Raw genomic sequence first — 20,405 nt, forward strand, 5'->3', positions numbered from 1 at the left:
CAAGAGTTGCGAGTAAACAGTAATCTACTATGGCTGACCAAACAAAGAAAAGATCGATGACAACAGATACAACTTCAAAAATAAGTGAAAATCCAAAGAAAAACAAACAAATTCGCAGTCAGATGAAGGCAAACAGTCTTGAAAGGAAAGGAAAATCAAGAGTTACAAACGTAACAAAGGTAGCCAACCGTAGACGTCTGGTTATCTGGGAGGCATGCACCCGCAATTGCCTTTTATCGCCAAATAGAATGAAACTGAGAACTTAGTTAATCTTTAAATGAAGTGATTAGCATGAGTTAGTTTCAGCTCAGTTATTTTAAGATTATGTGAAAATCCAAACTGAAGAGACATTTCTAAAAGGATGCTGTCCCAAAATGTTTTGCAGACAAATTGGAAACTATTTGTATCATTCATGATTCATGTTGTGAGATTTTAGTGAATCAATAGGAGGCAGAATTAAATTGCTTTTCCCAGAAAACAACACAGCTGGGCTCCAGTCTACCTGACAAGAAAGCTTCAACTGATCGGTTCATGGTAAATCCCACAAATCCAATGTCTGTCTGGGATTTATCCTTTGCCCGCTGCACAAAATAGCAACAAGTAAACGTCAGCACTACATGTTGAGATTTTGTTTCATCTGGTCATATTAATATCTAGAAGAAACCCTCTCTGAGCTTTGGCTAAAAAAAACCTCATTAGGACATTTTTCATTTAAATTCCGTGCACTGTGTTTCGTTATTTTACTGTACACGTGTCTCCCCCTCTCTCTATAATGAGCTCTCTGGATGGGCTCAGGACAGGACAGGTGAGCTGTGCACCTCACTGCTCATTATCCGGACGGACAGGTAGTAAGGCAAAAATGTACAGGGAAAGAGCAGGGCGGCTTATTCAGATCTGTAGTCATGGTTACTGCTACAACTCCTAATGAGACCATCATACCCAAAACCACTGTCTGTGAGGGTTTATAACTAAATCTCTGGTCCTGCTTATTTCTGAGGCTGCTTCTTAAACTATACAAGATATAATCTCCTGCTCACATACAGGTGATTCCAGAGAGGCAGAAAAACACTGTTTAGCAGAGCAAATGCACAAAACATAATGTTTTTTCTGCTGCAAAGAGAAGAACTACTTCTTCCACAATGGAAGGATCAGATACATGCAGTGAATCGAACAACTCAAGAAAGCAACACATACACATGGCTGCTCCACTGCCCTCCGTCCACCATCAAAAGAGCCACACGGCCTTCTCTTTGTTCCTTTAAAGTTACTGTATCAAATATTTATCCACAAAATGTAGAAATCTGTGTGAGAGTAGACATCTCATACAATAATAAACAACTCTGTGGTCTTCACTTTAAGTACAAGCCCTGACCACACTGCGTAGTGAAGGGAAAGACTTGGTTGAGTCATGTTGTACAGAGGAAACAAGGGCCCAGTTGTTCAAACATTTTATGTTGGATCAGAATGATCCGGATTTGGAAATTACATTTTTTGCTATCCAGGATCAGCTAATCCATCTTAGCTTTGTCCTGGCTTTTCAAAGTAAAACTGGATAGGATCAGCCTAATCCAGATACACTTTTCAAGATCAACAAACTCGGATTATCAGTGCTCTAAAAGGGACTACATGCTACATACTTTGTTAACAGGGGGCGCCAAAATCCACACAGAATCAAACACAGTTGCTTCAAAATATATATTTCATGTTTCATATTAACAGCTGTTTATTGGATTATTTAATGGGGACAAAATCCTTGTTTTACGACCCCAATATCACTGTAGCGATGCAGCAATACAAGTGCAAAAAAAGTCTACAGTATAAACCAGATTATAAAAATGTTTTGTATTTGACCAACTGAAAAGTTTTTTTTTGTAAATCCATCCCTCTGCTAAAATCAGTCATTCAAAACTTTTGAATGACTCTCCAGTCCAGTTTGCATACTGGACTTTTATCCAGATAAAAAACATAACTGGATAACCTGATCTAATCCTATTTTAGAATCCTTTTTTTCCCTTTATAACAACCCATTCTTAATATTTAATCCAATCCGATAGCCGTAATCCAATCAGATTGCCAAGGCGATGATACTAGTATCCACCAACCCCAGCTCTGAATGTGTTACAGCTTGAGCCAAAGCTTAAACTCTTTTCATGCCCAGCTGTACAAGCCACATGTGCCGTCCCTATTTCACTTCACACATGGAAAATTGAGTGAGCTGGGAGACGTGTGATTTAATAAAACCCCACATGGTGAGAGAGACAAGAGAGAGAAGAAAGGGAAATGTGATGAAAAAGAACAGCAGTGAAATAATAAATAGTGGAAAGAGAAACAATACATTGACATAAAAAGAATATCTAAAGATGAGGGAGAGCCCTAAAGACAGCAGATGAATAGAAGATACAATAACAATGAAGCCTCCCGGGTGCTGCACTGCAACAACAATCGAGAGAGAGAGACAGAAACAGGACTGGGTGGCTTTCATTTAGTGGGCTGGATGGAGGCTTGATAAAGCTGTCTCTCCACACAAACCTCTGCGCTGTTGAGCGAACAGGAAGAATAAACAGAGCTCCTACCCGTCCTATCGCGGATGGCCAGGTTGTTCCCTTTCTTTAGGATAATATCCAGCTGGTACATGGCTGGGCTGGGAGGTCGAGGTGTGGGCTCTGCATTACTGGGCCCCACTATGTTGATGCCCTGTGGAGAGAAAGTGACACAGGTTACACAGGTTTACTAGTACAGTCCTAACAAGAAAAAAGAGGTACTTCTGCTTGAAGAAAGGAAAGGAAAAAAGAAAAAGTACATGAGTGAAACATAGGTGATGCTATATGAATAAGCAGAAAGCACATATGAGACACTGAAAATTGAGATTGCAAAATGATATATTTTCCTGATAAATAATCAAAGCAAGCAAGCAGCCTCGTTGGGAAACCTCTAATTATCAGGCTGTTGGAAGGGGTAATCTCTGTGGCTTTTAATGTCACGCTGTAGCCCTGAGGTCAGCACTGTACTCCACTTGGACAGGGAGCCCCCACCGGCTCTAGTTGTGGTTTCCTTTGGACCCAGAGGCCCAACAGCAAGCCGCATGATGGAGCAGGCTATGCTCTGAGACCCACCACAGCTTACTTGCTTTCTCCATCTCTTGCTCATCTTATTCTCTCTCCTCCCCATTAGACAATCCGTGCGTGGGCACTCCTGTCATGTCTGCCCAGCTATCGTGCTTCGAGATGAGGCTAAGAATAACTATAAAAGAGCGGAAAAATGCTAGTGGGCCACTGGGAGGCTACCAACAGACTGCCAGGGGTAGAATAAGAGCAACTCCTTCCACAGAGGAGCAGAAGAAGAGGGAGATCTCTTAGTAGCTAAAAACAGGGTAAGGATGCAACTGACAAATGAGCTACGAGGAGACTTCTATTAACACTATATGCATGCAACATTATTAATTGACATGCTATCAGAATGTGCACAGGAAATGCATTCATCAACACCTTATTTTGGAAGAAGCAGGAAGGTAAGTCAAGGTGGAACATGATGGAGCAAAATTGCGGGAACACCCTGCACTGAGGCTACAGGTTAATTACTGTGAGTATAATTACACTGTGGTCCAAGTAGTCCCAGTATAGTATAGTGATTATCATGTGCTGCTGTCCTCAGATATTACTACTATAATCATTTATAATGAAGAGCATGCTTAGTTATCATTTTTCTATGTAAGAGGAAACGGAGTTTAGTGAATATGACACTTGAGAAACAAACTATAATTGCTAGCGTGTTCTTAGCAGCGATGCTAGGAGAACTTTTAAATTACACTTCAGCACTGGCAGCACACAGACACCAGCTCAAGAGCAATAATAACTCCATTCATGTTTCTGCGATGAAGGGTGTTAAAATGTTTATGTGCAGAATGCTTGTACAGAATACACCAAGAAAAATTGAAAACCACAGCATCTAAAACGAGGTAAAACATGAGGCGGTGTGTGAAGCTTGAAACTCCCAAATCTCCAAGGAAAAGTCGACCCAGAACAATTTTAGCTTCACAGCACCTGCTGTTAAACAAGGAGGGGAAGGGGAATATAGTCGACCCTGTGGGGGAAAAGACAAGTTGAAATAAAGCTAAATTCGAAATGTAATCTCTTAGGAAACAGGTGCAGCAGCTCAACGGATATCTGGACAAATCTAATGTGAACATTCAGGGACCAACGGAGAGTAAAGCATCGTGTTATAATAGGATAAAGCAAGGGTCAACGGGTTGTGCAAGTAACTGTAATTGAACTCTATGAGGACACAACAAATAGGATTGGACAAAAGTTGCATGGGTCTGACTATGTAACATTAAGCCCTTCTGTCAATAAACATCACTAACGAACAGTGACGCAGACACAAAGAGCAACACAATGTCGAGTCAGGTCGCATCATAGCACACAGCGAAGAGAAGATGGAAATCCCCAGACACGCTGTGCCCACAGAAATGCCAGTGCACGTGTTTTTTTCCTCTATGTTGCACATGTGTGACGCCTAAGTCTTTTTTATTTCTATCTGTCTGGGTTTATTGTGAGTACGCTGTACAGTACCAAACACACACAACGCACACAGAGATTAAAGGGAGAACAGGATTTGAAATGGATCACTGATAGTGCAATCTTTTTGAGTGAGTGACTGTACACGATTGGATCGATAAAGTCTTTTCCAAAAATAGCAACAGATGTAGAAAAATACACTTCCATGTCACAACCGTTAAAAACCACATAGAGAAACAGTCAGATAAAGACTGTGGTTGCTTTGTGGTGCATATCCAAGTTCATGACCAGCTGCTAATGTGTTTTTCTTATGAAGAGCTGCTCATGCTAAACCTCCTGTGTTGACAAGATGTAAGCTAATGCAGATATATCAATATTGGTGTATGTTGGCCAGTAAGTAACCAAAAATTGCAGCATAGAAAAGTTACATTTTAAGCATCAAATATTCCCCCAAATATTCTAAAGGAGATTCTTAGATTGTTTGGTAATGATTTGGGTTTATGTAAGAAAATAAAAAAATAATTCTCTTCCAGATAAAAATTAAAAGAGTTAACTTGAATTTTAGTTTAAAGTTTCAAAACTGTCACAGACATACACCCCCACAGACTCTGAGTCTTAGGCCAGCCATTACATTCTATGACCGTCATCCTTACGGGACAGACCTGGCAGAGAGGATTCATTTCTATCCTGTCCCCTGAGTCCAGCGGACCCTGACCATTACCTCTGCACACTGAGACCTCAGCGGAGAGAGGCACACATTTTAACGACACAGTCTGCTACACACTCATTCAGAGTGACAGTCAATAAGAAGAGGAAGAGAAAGAAAGAAAAGGCAGCCAAGGTCCATCCCATTAGACCTGCTGTGTTTTATGATGCCTTGAAGCGGACAGGGAAGTAAACAATGGGTACCACAACCCGATTCTCAGTCTCTCTCCAGTCCCAGACTTTTTTTTTTTCTTTCTTAAGATGTGTATACTAAAGATAATTGAATTCTACACTAAAAGACATTAGTCTGTGTGAATATGTAACATCCAGCAGCACAATGTAAATACAGGGAAGAAAGGAGGTCTATTACAGCGGCATGTGGCACCAAGCCAGCAAGAGTCAACTATCCAAGCACTTTAAATTTACATTAAATAATCCCCGGAGAACTACGCTGGAAAGTGCTGGGTGCACTTGGATACAAGCCCTCAGCGGTTTGCAAATCCTTGTGACTGAATTCCAACTGAATCCATTCAAACAATCGATACCAATTTCCTTTTCCATTAACTAAATACTACTTTGATGGGAAAACAGGGTTCAACATTGCATTGCAAATATTGATGGCAACGTTCCATCATCTCCTGGGAGCTGTTTGCATGCATGTGTGACTGCATGCACAAACAGTGAGCGTGTGCATGTTTGTGTATGTGTGGGAATGTGTAGGCTTGTCAACAATGAATCAGAGCAGAGCTGAGCCTTCATCAATAAGTAAAACAGATGATGCATCACGCTTTGAAAAGATAATATTCAATAGGATATTCCACACCAGCCACACACGCGGTGCGCACTCTATTATCCGCTGCCTACAGTCTAATATAGAGGGCACAGGAGGGTTAGAAGAAGTTTATCTGGATATACTGCACAGGCATCAGTTCAGCTTGGAGACATGTTATGAAGCCATAAAACCCACTTAGTGAAACAGCCTATTTTACATTTACAACCCTGAATCTTAATTAAAGTAACTCTCAAGCACACAACTCACAAAAGTACAGACAGAAACAATGCTACAGCTCAGTCAGTGGAACAGTTTTAGCAGTATAAAATAAAAAGACAAAGACAGAAAACTACCAGCATGTTTTCGGCAAACTGAAACTGTATCACTGACCCTTTCAGCTAAATGGGAGCATAAGATTTGGCCTTTTAGGTCATCATCTTGCTCCTGATTCTTCGTCAGTCTTAAACTCTTGAAAAAGGACAGGCATAGCAAACTAAGAGCGACAGCCTGGCAGCTCAGACGTTTTAATTCCTTTCCCGCACAAAGGATGAAGGATGACATTGGTGGCTCTTCACCAAGAATCAGTCACAACCCGCATGTGACTCATATTCTTTTTACTCCCTGACAAAATGTGTTGCTCAGACAAGCTAGACTCTGGTAGGAAGACAAGGTGCTAATGTTGGTAAAACAAGAAGCTTCTGGGTGCAGTGTAAACTATCTGGGTGTTAATGACAGCTTGTTACCCCTTCCTGCCAAATTACAGTATTGTCTTGCAAACTGGATGCAATGTAACTGACACCTGGTGCCAGCTATCAATTACAAGGTAAACACTGCAATGCATGTGAGCATGATGTCCATGGATTTATCAGGACTTGTGTGTGTTCTTGTCTTCCACTAGGACTGTTCAACATTATAATGCACTTAAAAAGTCTGACTTAGGACCTTCCTTGTTCAAGACAATAGGCATAGATTTCTAAGCCTGCTATCCAGGTAATATTAGGCACCAATGCAGCAACAGAATTTCAGTGATCTAGTTCCCCTCTGTGCATAATTCAGCGGTGACACAGAAACTACATCTGTGTTTAAATTCATTTTCTTTCAGCCCTTTTGAACATCCCCAGAGTTACTGGTGAAAAAAGGTCTACCGGGAGATAATCCTGAAAGTTCACTGCTCACGTTTAAAGAACAAAACAGAGCTGCTTAGGAAACGACCCCTTGCGGTTTATCAACCAGACTAATGTGTTTCTCATCCTGGATTTTAAGCCAAGACAGTCGTGTCTTTATGGAGGAGGAAGCCTGTATTTAGCCTCGGGCACTGTGCGCAGCCAGACTCTCATTTCTCACAGCGATGGCAGCTAATTTCCAGGCTGTGCAACTCCATTTCGAATACCAATAACAGGTTCCTGCTTTGCTCATTAACAAAGAAGTCACGACAGTTCTTCTTCTGTTCATAAATATGCCTCCATCCTGCAACCAAACATAAAACTTCCAGTGATTTCCTCTGTTTATGGCATGAAATCCTCTCTCCTGACTGTTTTACTGTCAAAGAGTGTTGTAATCTTTATAGTTCTTCGAGTTTATCAGTCCCTACTGTAGACTGAAAATCTAAAAGGTCTGCAGGGAAGCTGGAAGTCAGTCAGTGTTAATGGTGCTTGAAATAAGTCGGCCTATATATTGATGTAATTCAATGCTGCAGTGCATTCATAGTTTTAGCATTCATTTTAATGGCTATGGATTATCTAGATCAAACTTATACTTCAAACATTTTAAAGTGATTGAAATACATTTTACCTAAAAGACAGCAAACTTAAACATTAATATGTCTTTATCAACATGATGAGGGAGTCAGACAGCATCACTCTGTCACTGTCACTCCAGCCTGCAGTGCAGTCCATTCACTTCACTGATAACATTAGGCCAGATGATGATACAGACACTCCCTTTCTCCTGCTCGCCCATAGGAGCTTTCTCTGTCTCTACATGACATTCAATTATTATATGAACAATCTAGAATTAAAAGTTAAAACCACATCACAAATCATGTTGTAGAGCAGAGCTGTACTACAGGAGTAGCTCAAATACTAAACTTGTCACTGAGTGGATTGAACTCTCTCTGACATTGTGTCTGACAGGAGGATCAGCGCTCTGACATCTATGGTAACTCCCACTTGAAAAACTCTATAATCTCCAAAACACCACTACTGTATGCTGTATGTGTACGTGAGCATTGAAAGAGCCCCTTCCTGCTGCAGTTGTATACGTTTGTTTAAAGTATTCTAAACTATATAGCTTACATATTGAAACCCGTCACATATACTGAAGGATTATGGCTATGGTGGTGTATTTTTTGTTGTTGTCTGATTTTAGAAATTATTGCAGCAACCTAACCCACCCCAGTGTCACTGCACGTATGGTCTCCAAGGTTGGATTAGATCAACACATGCACATCAAATATGAAGCACCAAAGGCAAAGAGGTGTCTTTTTAGAAAATAAATCAAAAAGGTAGAAAGATTACCACCAATGTGAAGCTTTTTAGGGGCAATGGATGAAAGCTGTGACTTTTCATCCTTCCATTTTAGCCAGCTGAAATGTGACTAACTCCTGTGCTGCTGATTTCACTGCCAAAACAAATCTGCTCTGCTACTATATATTTATCCAACCATGGTAGGTGAATCTCACTCATGAGAGTTGGTTTAATCGATCAAATTAAAAAAGTGATTACAAACAGCACAATCTAAATGTCTACTTGCAAATATACATTTTGATTAAGCACATTGGATTGTGGGTGGCTTGAGGGGGGCAAGAAAAAAAAAAAAGGTTTTCAAATGTTGTTATTTTTGAGGGGGCTTTGTTTTGCCTTTATTCATAGCACAGCCGAAGAGAGATGGGAAATGTGGGGAGCAGAGAGTGGGGGATGACATGCACCAAATGAATCAGCAGACCGGGAGTCGAACCTGCGATCAGTGCGACGAGGACTGTAGCCTTTATACATGGGGCGCCTGCTCTACCAACCGAGCCAAACCAGCGCCCCTTTGTTTTAAGGTTTGAAAAAAATATAAATCAGAGTTCCCTGTATCCTAACTGAACTGAATTTGGTTCTATCCTCCCTGAATACATAAACAGTACTGCTTCGAGAAGAGGCAGCAACACAAAGTCTAATCTATAAAGTCATCATAAGTATTCTGAACCAGCCAGAACCCAGGCCTGTGCATACATGTGTGCGTTTTAATCATCAACTAATAATATAACAGCAATGTTGAGCGGCCAATATGCGGCTGATGATTGATGCACTTTAATTGTTGTGTTTGTTTACACTGAGATGGATGATCTTGCCAACAGCGACAGCGTGCTACCGAGTCACAGTGACAGGATGTGTAGATTTGTCCCTCTGATCATGTGTGTGTTTAATGACTCTGATCTCTGACTTGTTATCAATGTCTTTCTAACGTCATTTGTAAACATGAATGCACATTAACATTTGAATGATAATTGATCATAAGAAGAAAAAGAAAACTGAAATTGAAATGCAATCCACAGAATAGAAGGGAGAGGAACTGGCACATGATACTGATGTCTAATCTTAGAGTATGTTTCCTTGAGGGCATGGATCTAGGTCTTCTGCAGGAACACAGATGCAACATTGTTATGCAAGAACAAAAATAACAACTTTATATTATATTTAAGATGAGTCATATCTCATTATTTTGCAGCGACGAACTCAGAAAAAGTTTATAAAGCGAGCGGGAACAGCGAGTTGTAGGTATGTTAAGCCTGAGCCAGCTCTCAGTCAGAGCTGTGATGTTTCACAGGCTTATACAGTGATTGCATTATTTCTCTCTATGGATTCATTTTCAGCCACAGAGCGTCTTAACAAGCTCTGCCTGCACAGGATGCAGTCATCCATCAAAGAGATATTTCAAGGGTTCCAAGACAAAAACACATCACCGTACACATATTAAACACCTACACAGGTACACACACACGGTTTGCATACACACACAAACACAGGCGCACTCAGGCACGAACAAGCGGCAGGAACCATTAGTTTTAATATCATCACACTGATAAAAAACAAAACACTCACTGACACAGTCTACTCCCTGTGGTGCTTTGCAATTTCTACCACTAGCCCATGCAGAGGCACATAAATATATGACACACACACTTTGAACACAGAAGGAAATGAAGGTTCTTGAGGTCTATCAGCGAGTCGTATTGAACAGCTAGAATCTTTCATGTACTTGTTCTAATTATAGGACGTATGGAGGAGGAGGATAGTGGAGGAGAAGAGATTCAGGCTGAGGTTTATTCCAGCTGTATGTTACAGTACACTACAGTGTATATCTCCCACAAGACCCTCCTGAGACTCTTCAGTTTCAACTGAAGTGAACTTGTGTGAAGTCTACTATAAAAGTTTTTCAGCCTCGCTTACTTCGTTCAGCCTCTTTTTCTTGTGTATTGTGAAAATAACCCACCAACAGCGAAACCAGAATAGACAGACGCTTACAGGATGTATACGAAGCGCTCTATGTGTGTATAGTTAATTTAGAAGTAATCTAATTTACAGATCCTGCATAGAAATGTAGAATCTGTAGGCAGGTATATGGATTTCTGGGATGGAAAGTGTTCTGGTTTCCGTTTGTACTATACTTGTAGTCCGAGTAATATTGACCAATCACGCATCAGCAGGCTGCGGTGTATGCAGGAAAAACAGTCCATGTGGAGAGGACAAGCAGACGCAACATAATCCGCCGTTATGACATCTGGGCTCCAATCAGAGGCCATCTGATGATGATTTCGCTTCTTAATAATCTCTATAAAACGGACATCTGCATTCTAACAGCTAACAATCCGTTTATCTCGATTCAACTTGCGATAAATTTGACGCTGTGTGTGATTTCCTGACTTCCTCGAATGCATCAGAAATGATTGATCCGACCTCCATTCAACAAACAAGCATTTTAAAAGTAGTTTTCTTCTCCTTTCGAGGACAGACCTGACAAAGCTTCATTTTTACGTTTTAAAAATCTGCATCATGATGTTTACATTTCAGCAAAGGTAAGACCCGTTAATTAAAGTCAATCACAAAGAAAATGGTTTCTTTAAACAATGCAGCACATGGAAAAGGAAGCCGTGACTGGAAATCATTTATCGCCAACCGGCGGGGGCTATACTTCCCGGCATATTCACCATTGTCCCCAGAGGCTCTATTGTCGTCAGACTATAGCCAATGGGATCCGAGATGAACTTTGAAGTAGTCACAGGATGTAAAGGAGTGTGTTAGCAATTAAATAAAGTTGCCACTACCTCACTAACAAGAACGACCACAGGGCTGCATAGCAAAAACTCCTCCCCTCTGTCATGTCTGGGTCTCTATATTATACAATTTTAAATATTAGAACTTATATTCTATCTTTCGGTAAACCAATAAGACATAATAATGGAATATACATCACTCAATGCCAGTGACAAATGTCCTCCATTAAACTTTCCCAGCCAAATAAGCTGCTCTATTAAACAGCACTATCTCAGGGCCATTACAGAGCCTCTCCTCTCCACAGTGTGTGCAGCCGGGCGATGTGTAATGTGACAGAACACAGAGGCAGTGCAGGGCCCAAGCAGGTAGACGGCAAACAGCCACTCAGCTCCATAATGAGGTCTCTTCGGTTCCTTCATTTCTAAACAACAGCCTTGCAGTGCACTGTACAAAGAGAACAAGCTTCTTCACTTTGTCTTAAAGCATCAGAGTCTCACACTGGGGTAATGAGTCTTTTGATGCAGCAGATGTAATGTCCTGCTGAGAACAAGTGAACTGCTTTCTGATGTGTTTGAAAAGGTGCCAGCAGATGAGTCAACAGTGACACTACCGACTGTCTGCCAGAGTTCACATCAAAAGACGTGAATATTGAATCTTCCTCAGTGGAAAAACAGAACTGAGTCATATGCATGCAGAGCAGACATCCTTGTTTACTATCATATTCACATTTAGCTCTCAATGTCAATGCTTACCCCGAGACGGATGAATGTTTTCTCGCTCTCCTATCCCATTATCCTAAAGCTTAAAGACGGTTTAAAAGCCCAGATGGTTATATTTCACACACAATCAATTGTTCATGATAACAAAAGAGAGTTAGAGCGGAATCACAGAAGCATGAAACAATGAAGTGATTAAAAAGTGAGATGACACGGTAGATGAAAAAGGATACCATCATCATCTGTTCAATGTCAGTTCATGAAAAGAGCATTTCTAGTTAAAAGTTAAATTCCGGTTAGACTGCACGTCATCTCCCGGGGCTCTCGAAATGATGTTTGAACTACGACTGATATGACAAGCACAACTAAATAGTAAAAGTTCATCCACATCTATCAGTCTCAACATCAAACAACATTCTCTCTGCTAATTACACATACAATACTGTATAACAATTTAACAGAAATAACTTGTGATTTTCAGCTTTATACTCACAGAAAACAGAGTTAGCATTCACAGCCATTTCATTATTTGAATCATGCAACTGTTATGACCGATTTTGTAATGTGAAGCGAGCCATGTTCTCGTTATACACGATGATAGATGACAATGGGAATAAACTTAGCATGTGTTCACTTCGGCTGGGACATTCAACTTAACAGCAACACTTTTCGGTACAGACTAAAGTAGAGGTGTATAAAACTGCCAAGTGATGAAGTCTTGCACTGAATGCTTGCTCACTTTGCTCCACTTTAATAAGTCCTTACCTTCCTGCCAATCTTACACTGAATTTTACTAACTAAGTTAAAGAAAAAATCTCAACTGAAACGTAATAGTAGACGCTTCAGACCTGATAAATATGCCATTGTTTATCTCCACATAATACCCAATAAAGACATAATGAGGCGACTCTTGTTAAGCTACAAACGCATAATAGGCAGAGGTGGAAGTGTGGTGATAGAATACCTCATTAGCCCAGAAGGTGTGGTATATCTTTAAAGTTTGAGATAAGGTTTTAAGGTGCATCTGGTTTGTTTTTCTCACACACTTTTAAACTACGCGAGTCACAAATATCAGTGCTCCCACATGGCACAAACACAGCTTCATCTAGGCTTAAACTCTTAATTCATAATTGCCTAGCATGTCATCCTGCATAGGTTTAACCCAGCACTGTGTTGGCTTACATTAGAAATGGTCCGGTTTTGATTATATAGCACAGAACTTGAGTAAGAGAGGTATCTTTTAGTTGTTGATGCCCCAAAAATCACCAACTTCAAAACATGTCATCCCCCAACTGTAGTGCAACAGTCATCAGGTGATTGACCTCCAGGTTTCGTTTTCTTACTGTCACTAACTTACATCCATCCATGACCATAATCAATGCCTCTGTATACAACAGTGATAAAAAAGAACTGGGCCTACTTCCTAGCGGAAGAATGAGCACCCAGAGGGCTCTTAATTAAACAATGGCTCTTGGAACATGATTCTCTTTTTTTAACAAGAGCAAGGCAGCAGGAATTAATCTGGCAGACGTTGTGCACAGCTCAGTGCATAAAGAGAAAGGAGAAGAACTTCTGTAGATAGTTCTAAGTACATAAACTGTAAGAACAGAGGGAAAGTGCATCTTTATAGAGTGTTATAACAACCATTATTTAAAAGGTATCCAGCAGTGTCATTACAGTCAAACATCCATCAGAAGTGGGCTTAGCCCTCTTGCCTCTACTTTACCAAAGGACTATGCGGTGTTAAGCCTCCACATGCATCAGTATGCATTGATGAAGACACGGAGACAGAGGGTCAACTGAAGACAGAATCTCTGAGCTGACTTGTGTTCCCTATATGTCGCCTTTGACATCTTGGACAGAGCAGCATGAGAGCTGCATACATTGACATCGAGGCGGATTAGAAAACCCCAGAGCTTTTCAAGCCCTGAGGACAACACAGAGATTACTGCTGGTGCAAAAACAAGGACATTTTTATAGCCTGGAGACACAATGCTGGAATTTTAATCAGATATGTTTACACTAACACTATTAAATAATAAATTAATTATAATAAAAGGATGTAGAATTGGATCATGTGGGATTAGAACAATGTGAAATACAGCATGAGTGCTGTTTTGCTAGTGAGTGTTGCATTTTTCAGGTCATTGAAGTAAGAGCGACAACGATGAGAGAGGAAAACCAAGTAAAAAAGGCTGTCTGTTTAAGGTCTGACACAACCTCCATGTGTCATACTTGACAACTTGTCTGCATTCATTTAAATCATCCGCTCAATGACCCTAAGGCTCCAGTGTGCTGACAGTCACTGCAGTGGTGTGTATACATCCCATTATGTAATGTCTTCTCTCTTCTGTACATTGCAGCGTTACTATGGGGAATTGGGGAACATGGTGGTACATTTGAAAGCCTGGTTCATGTCCGTTCATGTGCATTTTAAGTCTTACATCTGCACAGACGCTAAGAGAGTGAAATAAGGATTAACAGACTGAGCATGAGAGATGCAACAGCAGAGCTGAAACATCAAATCTACTGCACAGTCCACAAAAACTGCACCACAAAAAGTCACCAGATTTAAAGGGGCAGCGCCCCATAATAATGACATTTTCTGCTCTAACAGCCCAGACATCATCCTACTCATCATGATCCCTCCATTAAATTCACCCCAGCCGCCCTCTGTGCGACTCTAATCCATAGCCCTGACCTGCATACTCACGATAGTAACCCAGTTTCCTTCTCTGCTGCCAGCTGTGTCATGACCCGCCCTCCCAGTAGCACCAGATGTCATGGCTGAGCTGTGTAGCATGGCCGACTTCGGTTGATGGTGAAGCGGGTGGTCAGCGGATAAACTGTTGGTCTTATACCATAGAGATCCATGGTAAATCCCATGATGAGCAAGATTAAGTTTTATTCTGTGGGTTTTGTGTGTGTTTACGTATAAAGTGCATCTGAGTTTTACCTCTACCTCACGCAATCCACAATGGGCTTGTGTTTCATTCTACTTTAAGACTTTAGTGTTGTTTGTCGGGTGTTTGATCAACATATTTCTCTACTGCTGGAACATGATGAGGTCTTTATAAAATTAAAACATTGTTTTTATGTTTTTAATGTGCTCATAAATTACCTTTTTATTCTCAAATCCCGTCTCATGCAGCTCGTTACCTTTCCAGTCTTTGGATAGTGACTGCACTTGAAAGTTAATTCAATTGATTTAAAAACATGGAGCTTATAAAGTTTGCTTGAATTTAATTGCATGCTGAGAAGAGGCTACGGCAGACCGAGCGCGACAGCAGACAAGAATGTTAATGTTAAGTGCTCAAAGCAATGCATTCAAATGTATTGAGACAATGCAGAGCAAAATGAGGAGGATTAGCTCATGCCCTTTTTTTCTGTGTATATGGCCATGGTTTATTGTGTTGTAGGCAATCTCTTTAAGATCAGCTATTAAGTTATACTATGGCCTTAACTAAAGGATGTGTGCAAATTGTAATGTCTGAAGAAAAGTAGAGCTGTTTATTATTATTATTATAACCTAAAGAGCCCTTTTTAAGAAAAGAACAAAGTGCTTCACATCAAGAAAGATCATAAAAGTTAAAGATGAAATACATGAAGGGCAACTCAGGTGAAATCGGGAAATGCTTTCTGAAAAAACTTTGTTTTAGAAGCGACTTAAGGAAGACACTGACTCAGACAGCCTTATTTCCTTGGGCAGGTTGTTCCAGAGCCTCAGGGCCCTGATAGTAAAAGGTTTGTCCTCTTTAATTTACAGCCTGGAGTCTAGAAGAGACAGGAGACTACTGGCCGAGAATCTAAACTAAGCAATGGTTCTTAAGGGATTATAAAATCTGAAATTTAACCTGTTGCCAGGTCATGAAGAGCCTTATAGGTAATCAATAAAGCCTGGAAGCAAATGTGAAGTGGCTGAAAAAGGTATGATGTGATAATAATGTTTGTTTTTGGTTAAAAGCCCAGCAGCTGAGTTCTGTACAGTCTGTGGACCACCAAGGGATCCTTTTGTCCCAGTCACAGAAACGACACATTAGAATTTTACACTTCCCTGTCACTGACACCACAATTAGATGTGCTAACACGGTCACTATGACCCGTCTTATCTGGCACTCCGACACCTCGCTGTGTTACTGACGACATGGCTCATTCGTACCCCACAAAGAGAAGAAGACATTTTTTTTTACCACCTCTTCAGAAATGCGTCAGCAGTGGATTCAAAGAGCTAAAAGGGTTACCACCACATCCTGATGCAGCTGTTTTGAGCTTCCCTTTTCAAACACATGATGCTGAGATGTGTAACACATGAAGAGTTGTGACAAATTAAGATTCACAGGAACGCTGACAAGGACGAGTGCTTTCTAAGAACATATGGTAGATTTCAGTCTAGGTTTTAATGCTTAAAAAACTGCACTCTTGTCTGCTGCTTCTGACAGCTACACGACGCAGCCACGCTCCATAAATAATGAATAGGAAAGATCTTTCAGAGAGAACGACAGAGGAGGAGGAGGTGGGAGGAGGTGAAACAAGAGCAGGGGAAGAGAGTGAGATAGTAAAGAAGAGAGAAAGAGGAGGAAAAGCAGCTTGAAAGAGAAATAAGAGATGTACATTGACGAGCAAAAATCTGCAGATAGTTGAGAAGATGTCTTTGGAGAACTAGACCGAGAGGTTATGACAGCATGAAAGACGGAGACAGAAGACAGGAGGTGTAAGCGGAGAGAAAATTACAGGTATAAGACAACTTAGTGATACAAAGGCAACTACAGAAATGAGACAGCCAAATTTGGCAGACTGCGAGGCATTAGCAGGTTTCTACCATGTGTCCGTCACCACTGAATGTAGAGCATCAAGTGTTGCTGACATCGCTGACAGACAAGCTGGTCGCCCTGCTGCCAACCCAACCTGTCAACCGACCCCGAACCAGTCAACGGCAGTGTGAGATCATGCTGACACGCCTCACAGACAGACAGACAGCGCAGCTCTGAACCGAGCGGAGAGAGCGTCCTTCAGGAACATGTTGATCCAGGACTCTGTCAGCTGGCTCAGCGGATTCACAGCAGAACAGAAAGAGCCCAAAAAGATGCTGGTGTGCTTTTTTGGGGCATCACAATCTCCCAGCTACCCAACACTCTACATATATTTGGGCTTCCAAGTATCAACAGATAGAAGCTTTTCTTTTTGAATGCCTTTCATAAGGATTAACTGCGATATGATAATCATGCCTATTGATTCATGACTAATTATACTCTTCTTGACATGTTGAAGGTTTTCTCTCATTAATTGCTCGTTGTGAGTGAAGCATGTCTCAAATATACCACTAATATTACTACTACAAAAATAGCACTCTACTTTTACAGTTGCATTTATGCGTACATAGGTACGGAAGCCCTTAGTGGACATGCATCCATACATTTTATTTAGGTGACTCTGTTTCCCCGTGATAACGACTTTTTCTGGTTGTTTTCTCGAGATCTCGACTTATTTTTCTTGTTATCTTGGGAAAACAAAGCTGGTTTTCGCATTATAACAGATTCATTTGGCCCATTATCTCGAGATAACAAATCTCATTTTCTCGTGATAACGGGATCATTTTCTGGCGATCTAGAAAACAAAACAACAGACTGGTCACTGATAATACGTGCCAGGCGGCCATTGCCCACACTAATGAAATAAGTTAAGCCTATTTCTATGTTCGCTTTTACAACTCTGGGGATACGAGGTACGATCATCTGACATTATGGTGGTGTCGCGTCGTTAGTCAAGATCTCGAGAAAACGACCAGAAATAACTCGTCATCACGGGAAAACTGAGTAAATATAATGTATGGATGCATGTCCGCTAAGGGCTTAAACTAGAGCCATAGTTTATCACCGACTGAGCTTGCATCAAGAGGACAGAAGAGGTCAGAATTTATTCAACTTGGCCTACTCTATCCACCGTACTCCAGTGCAGGTTGCTTTTATGAAAATGAATTTGTGCCGTATATATTTGCCTTAATGATCTTCTTTTGGGTCAGGTAAATAAATAAAAACAGGTCTTACTTTAGATGATACAACAAGCCTTCATTCATCATTGAATTTTCCCGTCCTGCTTGACACTTGTTTATTTTGTTTCTGTGAGTGCCCCTGTGGTTCAACCTGCTGTGCCTCGTTAGCTGGATGATTAATAACACCTGTTCATGTGCCACATATAGCAAACTGAACGACTGAGCTGTTAATCTGATACATTCTTTACACTTCATGATGTGTAAGGATGCACCAGTGGCAGCATGCATAACATCTTAGCGATTTTTGTCTCTCTACCCTTATCACGACTGCTACTACCGATTCATTTTTCTGTGTAACAAAGTGTTTTCCAAATGTGAACTCAAACGAGTGTGAAAGCAATTTTAAGACGTTGGAAAAGCCATGAAAAAAATAATAGTCATCTCATTGTAAATGCACTCCTGTGTGTTGCAGCTCCCCTGTGAACCATTTAAATTGTTGCTACTGAAACAGCTCACAGAGCCAGTACTGGTATTAGCATTTTGTGTCTTGTCGTGTGCTGCTCTTCCTCCTGTACATACCGATGAGACAGGGGAGCTGTCCGTCATTTTGCTCATTTCTTACTTTTTGCCCCTTTTTCCTCTAAATGTTGAGTTCACTCTGAGTGACTGAGGGTGAAGGCTGCCATATGTTATGAGATTGATTATGCGTGATGAGGTCTGGCCTCTCATCAGTACTCACTCCCCAAGCAGCACCCCTTCCCTCGCCGTCTGAGTCGTGATGCTGGAATATAGATCTGAACACAATCTTTTCAGATACCAGTCTGTGCGTTGCATAAAACCTGTATCTATTTAGATTGTGAGAGTTTCTAATTCATGGGCATCAGTACACAGTTAATCTGAAATGCTGAAATTCACATATTATAAAAGAGCAATTACTGTGAGATAACAGCAAGCTAATACCGTGTACAACAGAATCAGTGGGAGCTGCAGTATTTAGGATGCTTAAGGCAACACCTTTTGTATGAGAGCCAGCACCGCCTGCACTGTAAAAGGTTAGGAACACAGAGCAGATGGGCTGGCATCACTCCGAGTGTCTATTTAACCAAAGATTTACAGAGAATATTTCTTAGGGGACTGAGGACATTAGCACTGAATTATTTCCTTCTACATGCCTGAAATTATAAATAAAATATATTAAATCCTTATTTCCACTATGTAAAGCAGTTTGTCTCTGTGCCCAAACACACTGTGATCAAAACATGTGGTAGCTCCACTCTGGCAAACAAACAAACTGGCAGAATGACAAGAGTGTGTACCTGCTGCACCATCAGCTTTACAAAAGAAATGCCTGAGAGTTTAGAGGAAATGTAGGAGCAGATGATATCACTGCAATGAGCAAGTGATGAGATGTGAAGTCAAGCGAACAGTGCAGTTCATTAAAATGAGCAGGCTTCACCTGAGAAATGCAACTGTATAATAGGCGTGTGAATAACCCAGGTGCCAGAAAGCTCCGGAGCATTACACACTTGCATTAGAGTCTCTCTTATAGCTCCATTTGCATGCAAATGGAGCTTAATTCACTTAACGCAAAGACATGCGCAAATCTATGAAGAGAGCATCATTACAAAGCTAAAACGATTAGCAATTTGCTATCAGAACTGTGTTTAGTTTTAATGGTTAAGGAACCAATATCGCGTTCAGTCTATTTATCACACTGAGCAACGACAAACTAACATACCAAAGTGCACAACCAATCTGATCTGTCGTTTCAGCGTAGAGTAAGCCTCCTCCCAAACAAATCTGCAAATGTAGGTTGTTGCTGAACTCTGCCAGGCGTGTTGACAGGTAATCAGTCAGAGTTTGGAAGTTCTTCTAAAATCCTGAAATTCAATTTGGGAGCCAAAATAACATAAGTGTCTGATGAATGTTGTAATCTAGCTGCCTAAAGTGGTTGGATATAAACATAGCTTGCTTCCCAGAGTCTTTCTTTATTATTAAATGATTGAACGACTGCAATACATCACACACACTGTGAGCATGATGCTGATATAAAAACCTTAACAGAGCACCCTGCAGACGAGCCTATCCCACTAATGTATCTCATTAGTTTATTATTCATTTATTATTCTGCTTTATTTTATGGACAAAATAAGGAGGTCATCTTTCTGGTAGGGTTTTTGCTTTATAGCTCACGTCTCCTTTTAACCGCATATATGTATAATTCCATGTAAGTATTGAAAAGGGAGCGAGCACACTACTTAATGATACAGTACATAGCACAGTACATACATCTCACATGGAAAAATGAATGATTCAGTAAAACCTTGAAAACACATGTCTCCACATAAAAATGTGTTAGGGATGCTGCACTTACGTCTGAAACATTAGTCTCTCTCAAGAGGACTTCACAGTGTGTATTATGCATGTACTGTACTGAGTATACAAGCAGTA

The 20,405-nt window shown here is 40.7% G+C and overlaps 1 protein-coding gene across 1 annotated transcript in view; it reads right to left on the reverse strand.

Annotated features, from left to right (window-relative positions):
• mctp1a (multiple C2 domains, transmembrane 1a) overlaps positions 1–20,405 on the reverse strand; it is a 135,869-nt gene that overhangs the window by 86,088 nt on the left and 29,376 nt on the right. The window contains exon 2 of the mRNA XM_069682324.1: positions 2,574–2,694. Within this exon, the coding sequence (XP_069538425.1) occupies positions 2,574–2,694 (121 nt within the window). The remainder of the gene's footprint in view (positions 1–2,573; positions 2,695–20,405) is intronic.

This window comes from Semicossyphus pulcher, unplaced genomic scaffold (assembly GCF_022749685.1).
Source record: "Semicossyphus pulcher isolate SPU_LCO1_2020_fin unplaced genomic scaffold, fSemPul1.0.p SCAF_6, whole genome shotgun sequence".
NCBI classification, from domain to species: domain Eukaryota; kingdom Metazoa; phylum Chordata; class Actinopteri; order Labriformes; family Labridae; genus Semicossyphus; species Semicossyphus pulcher.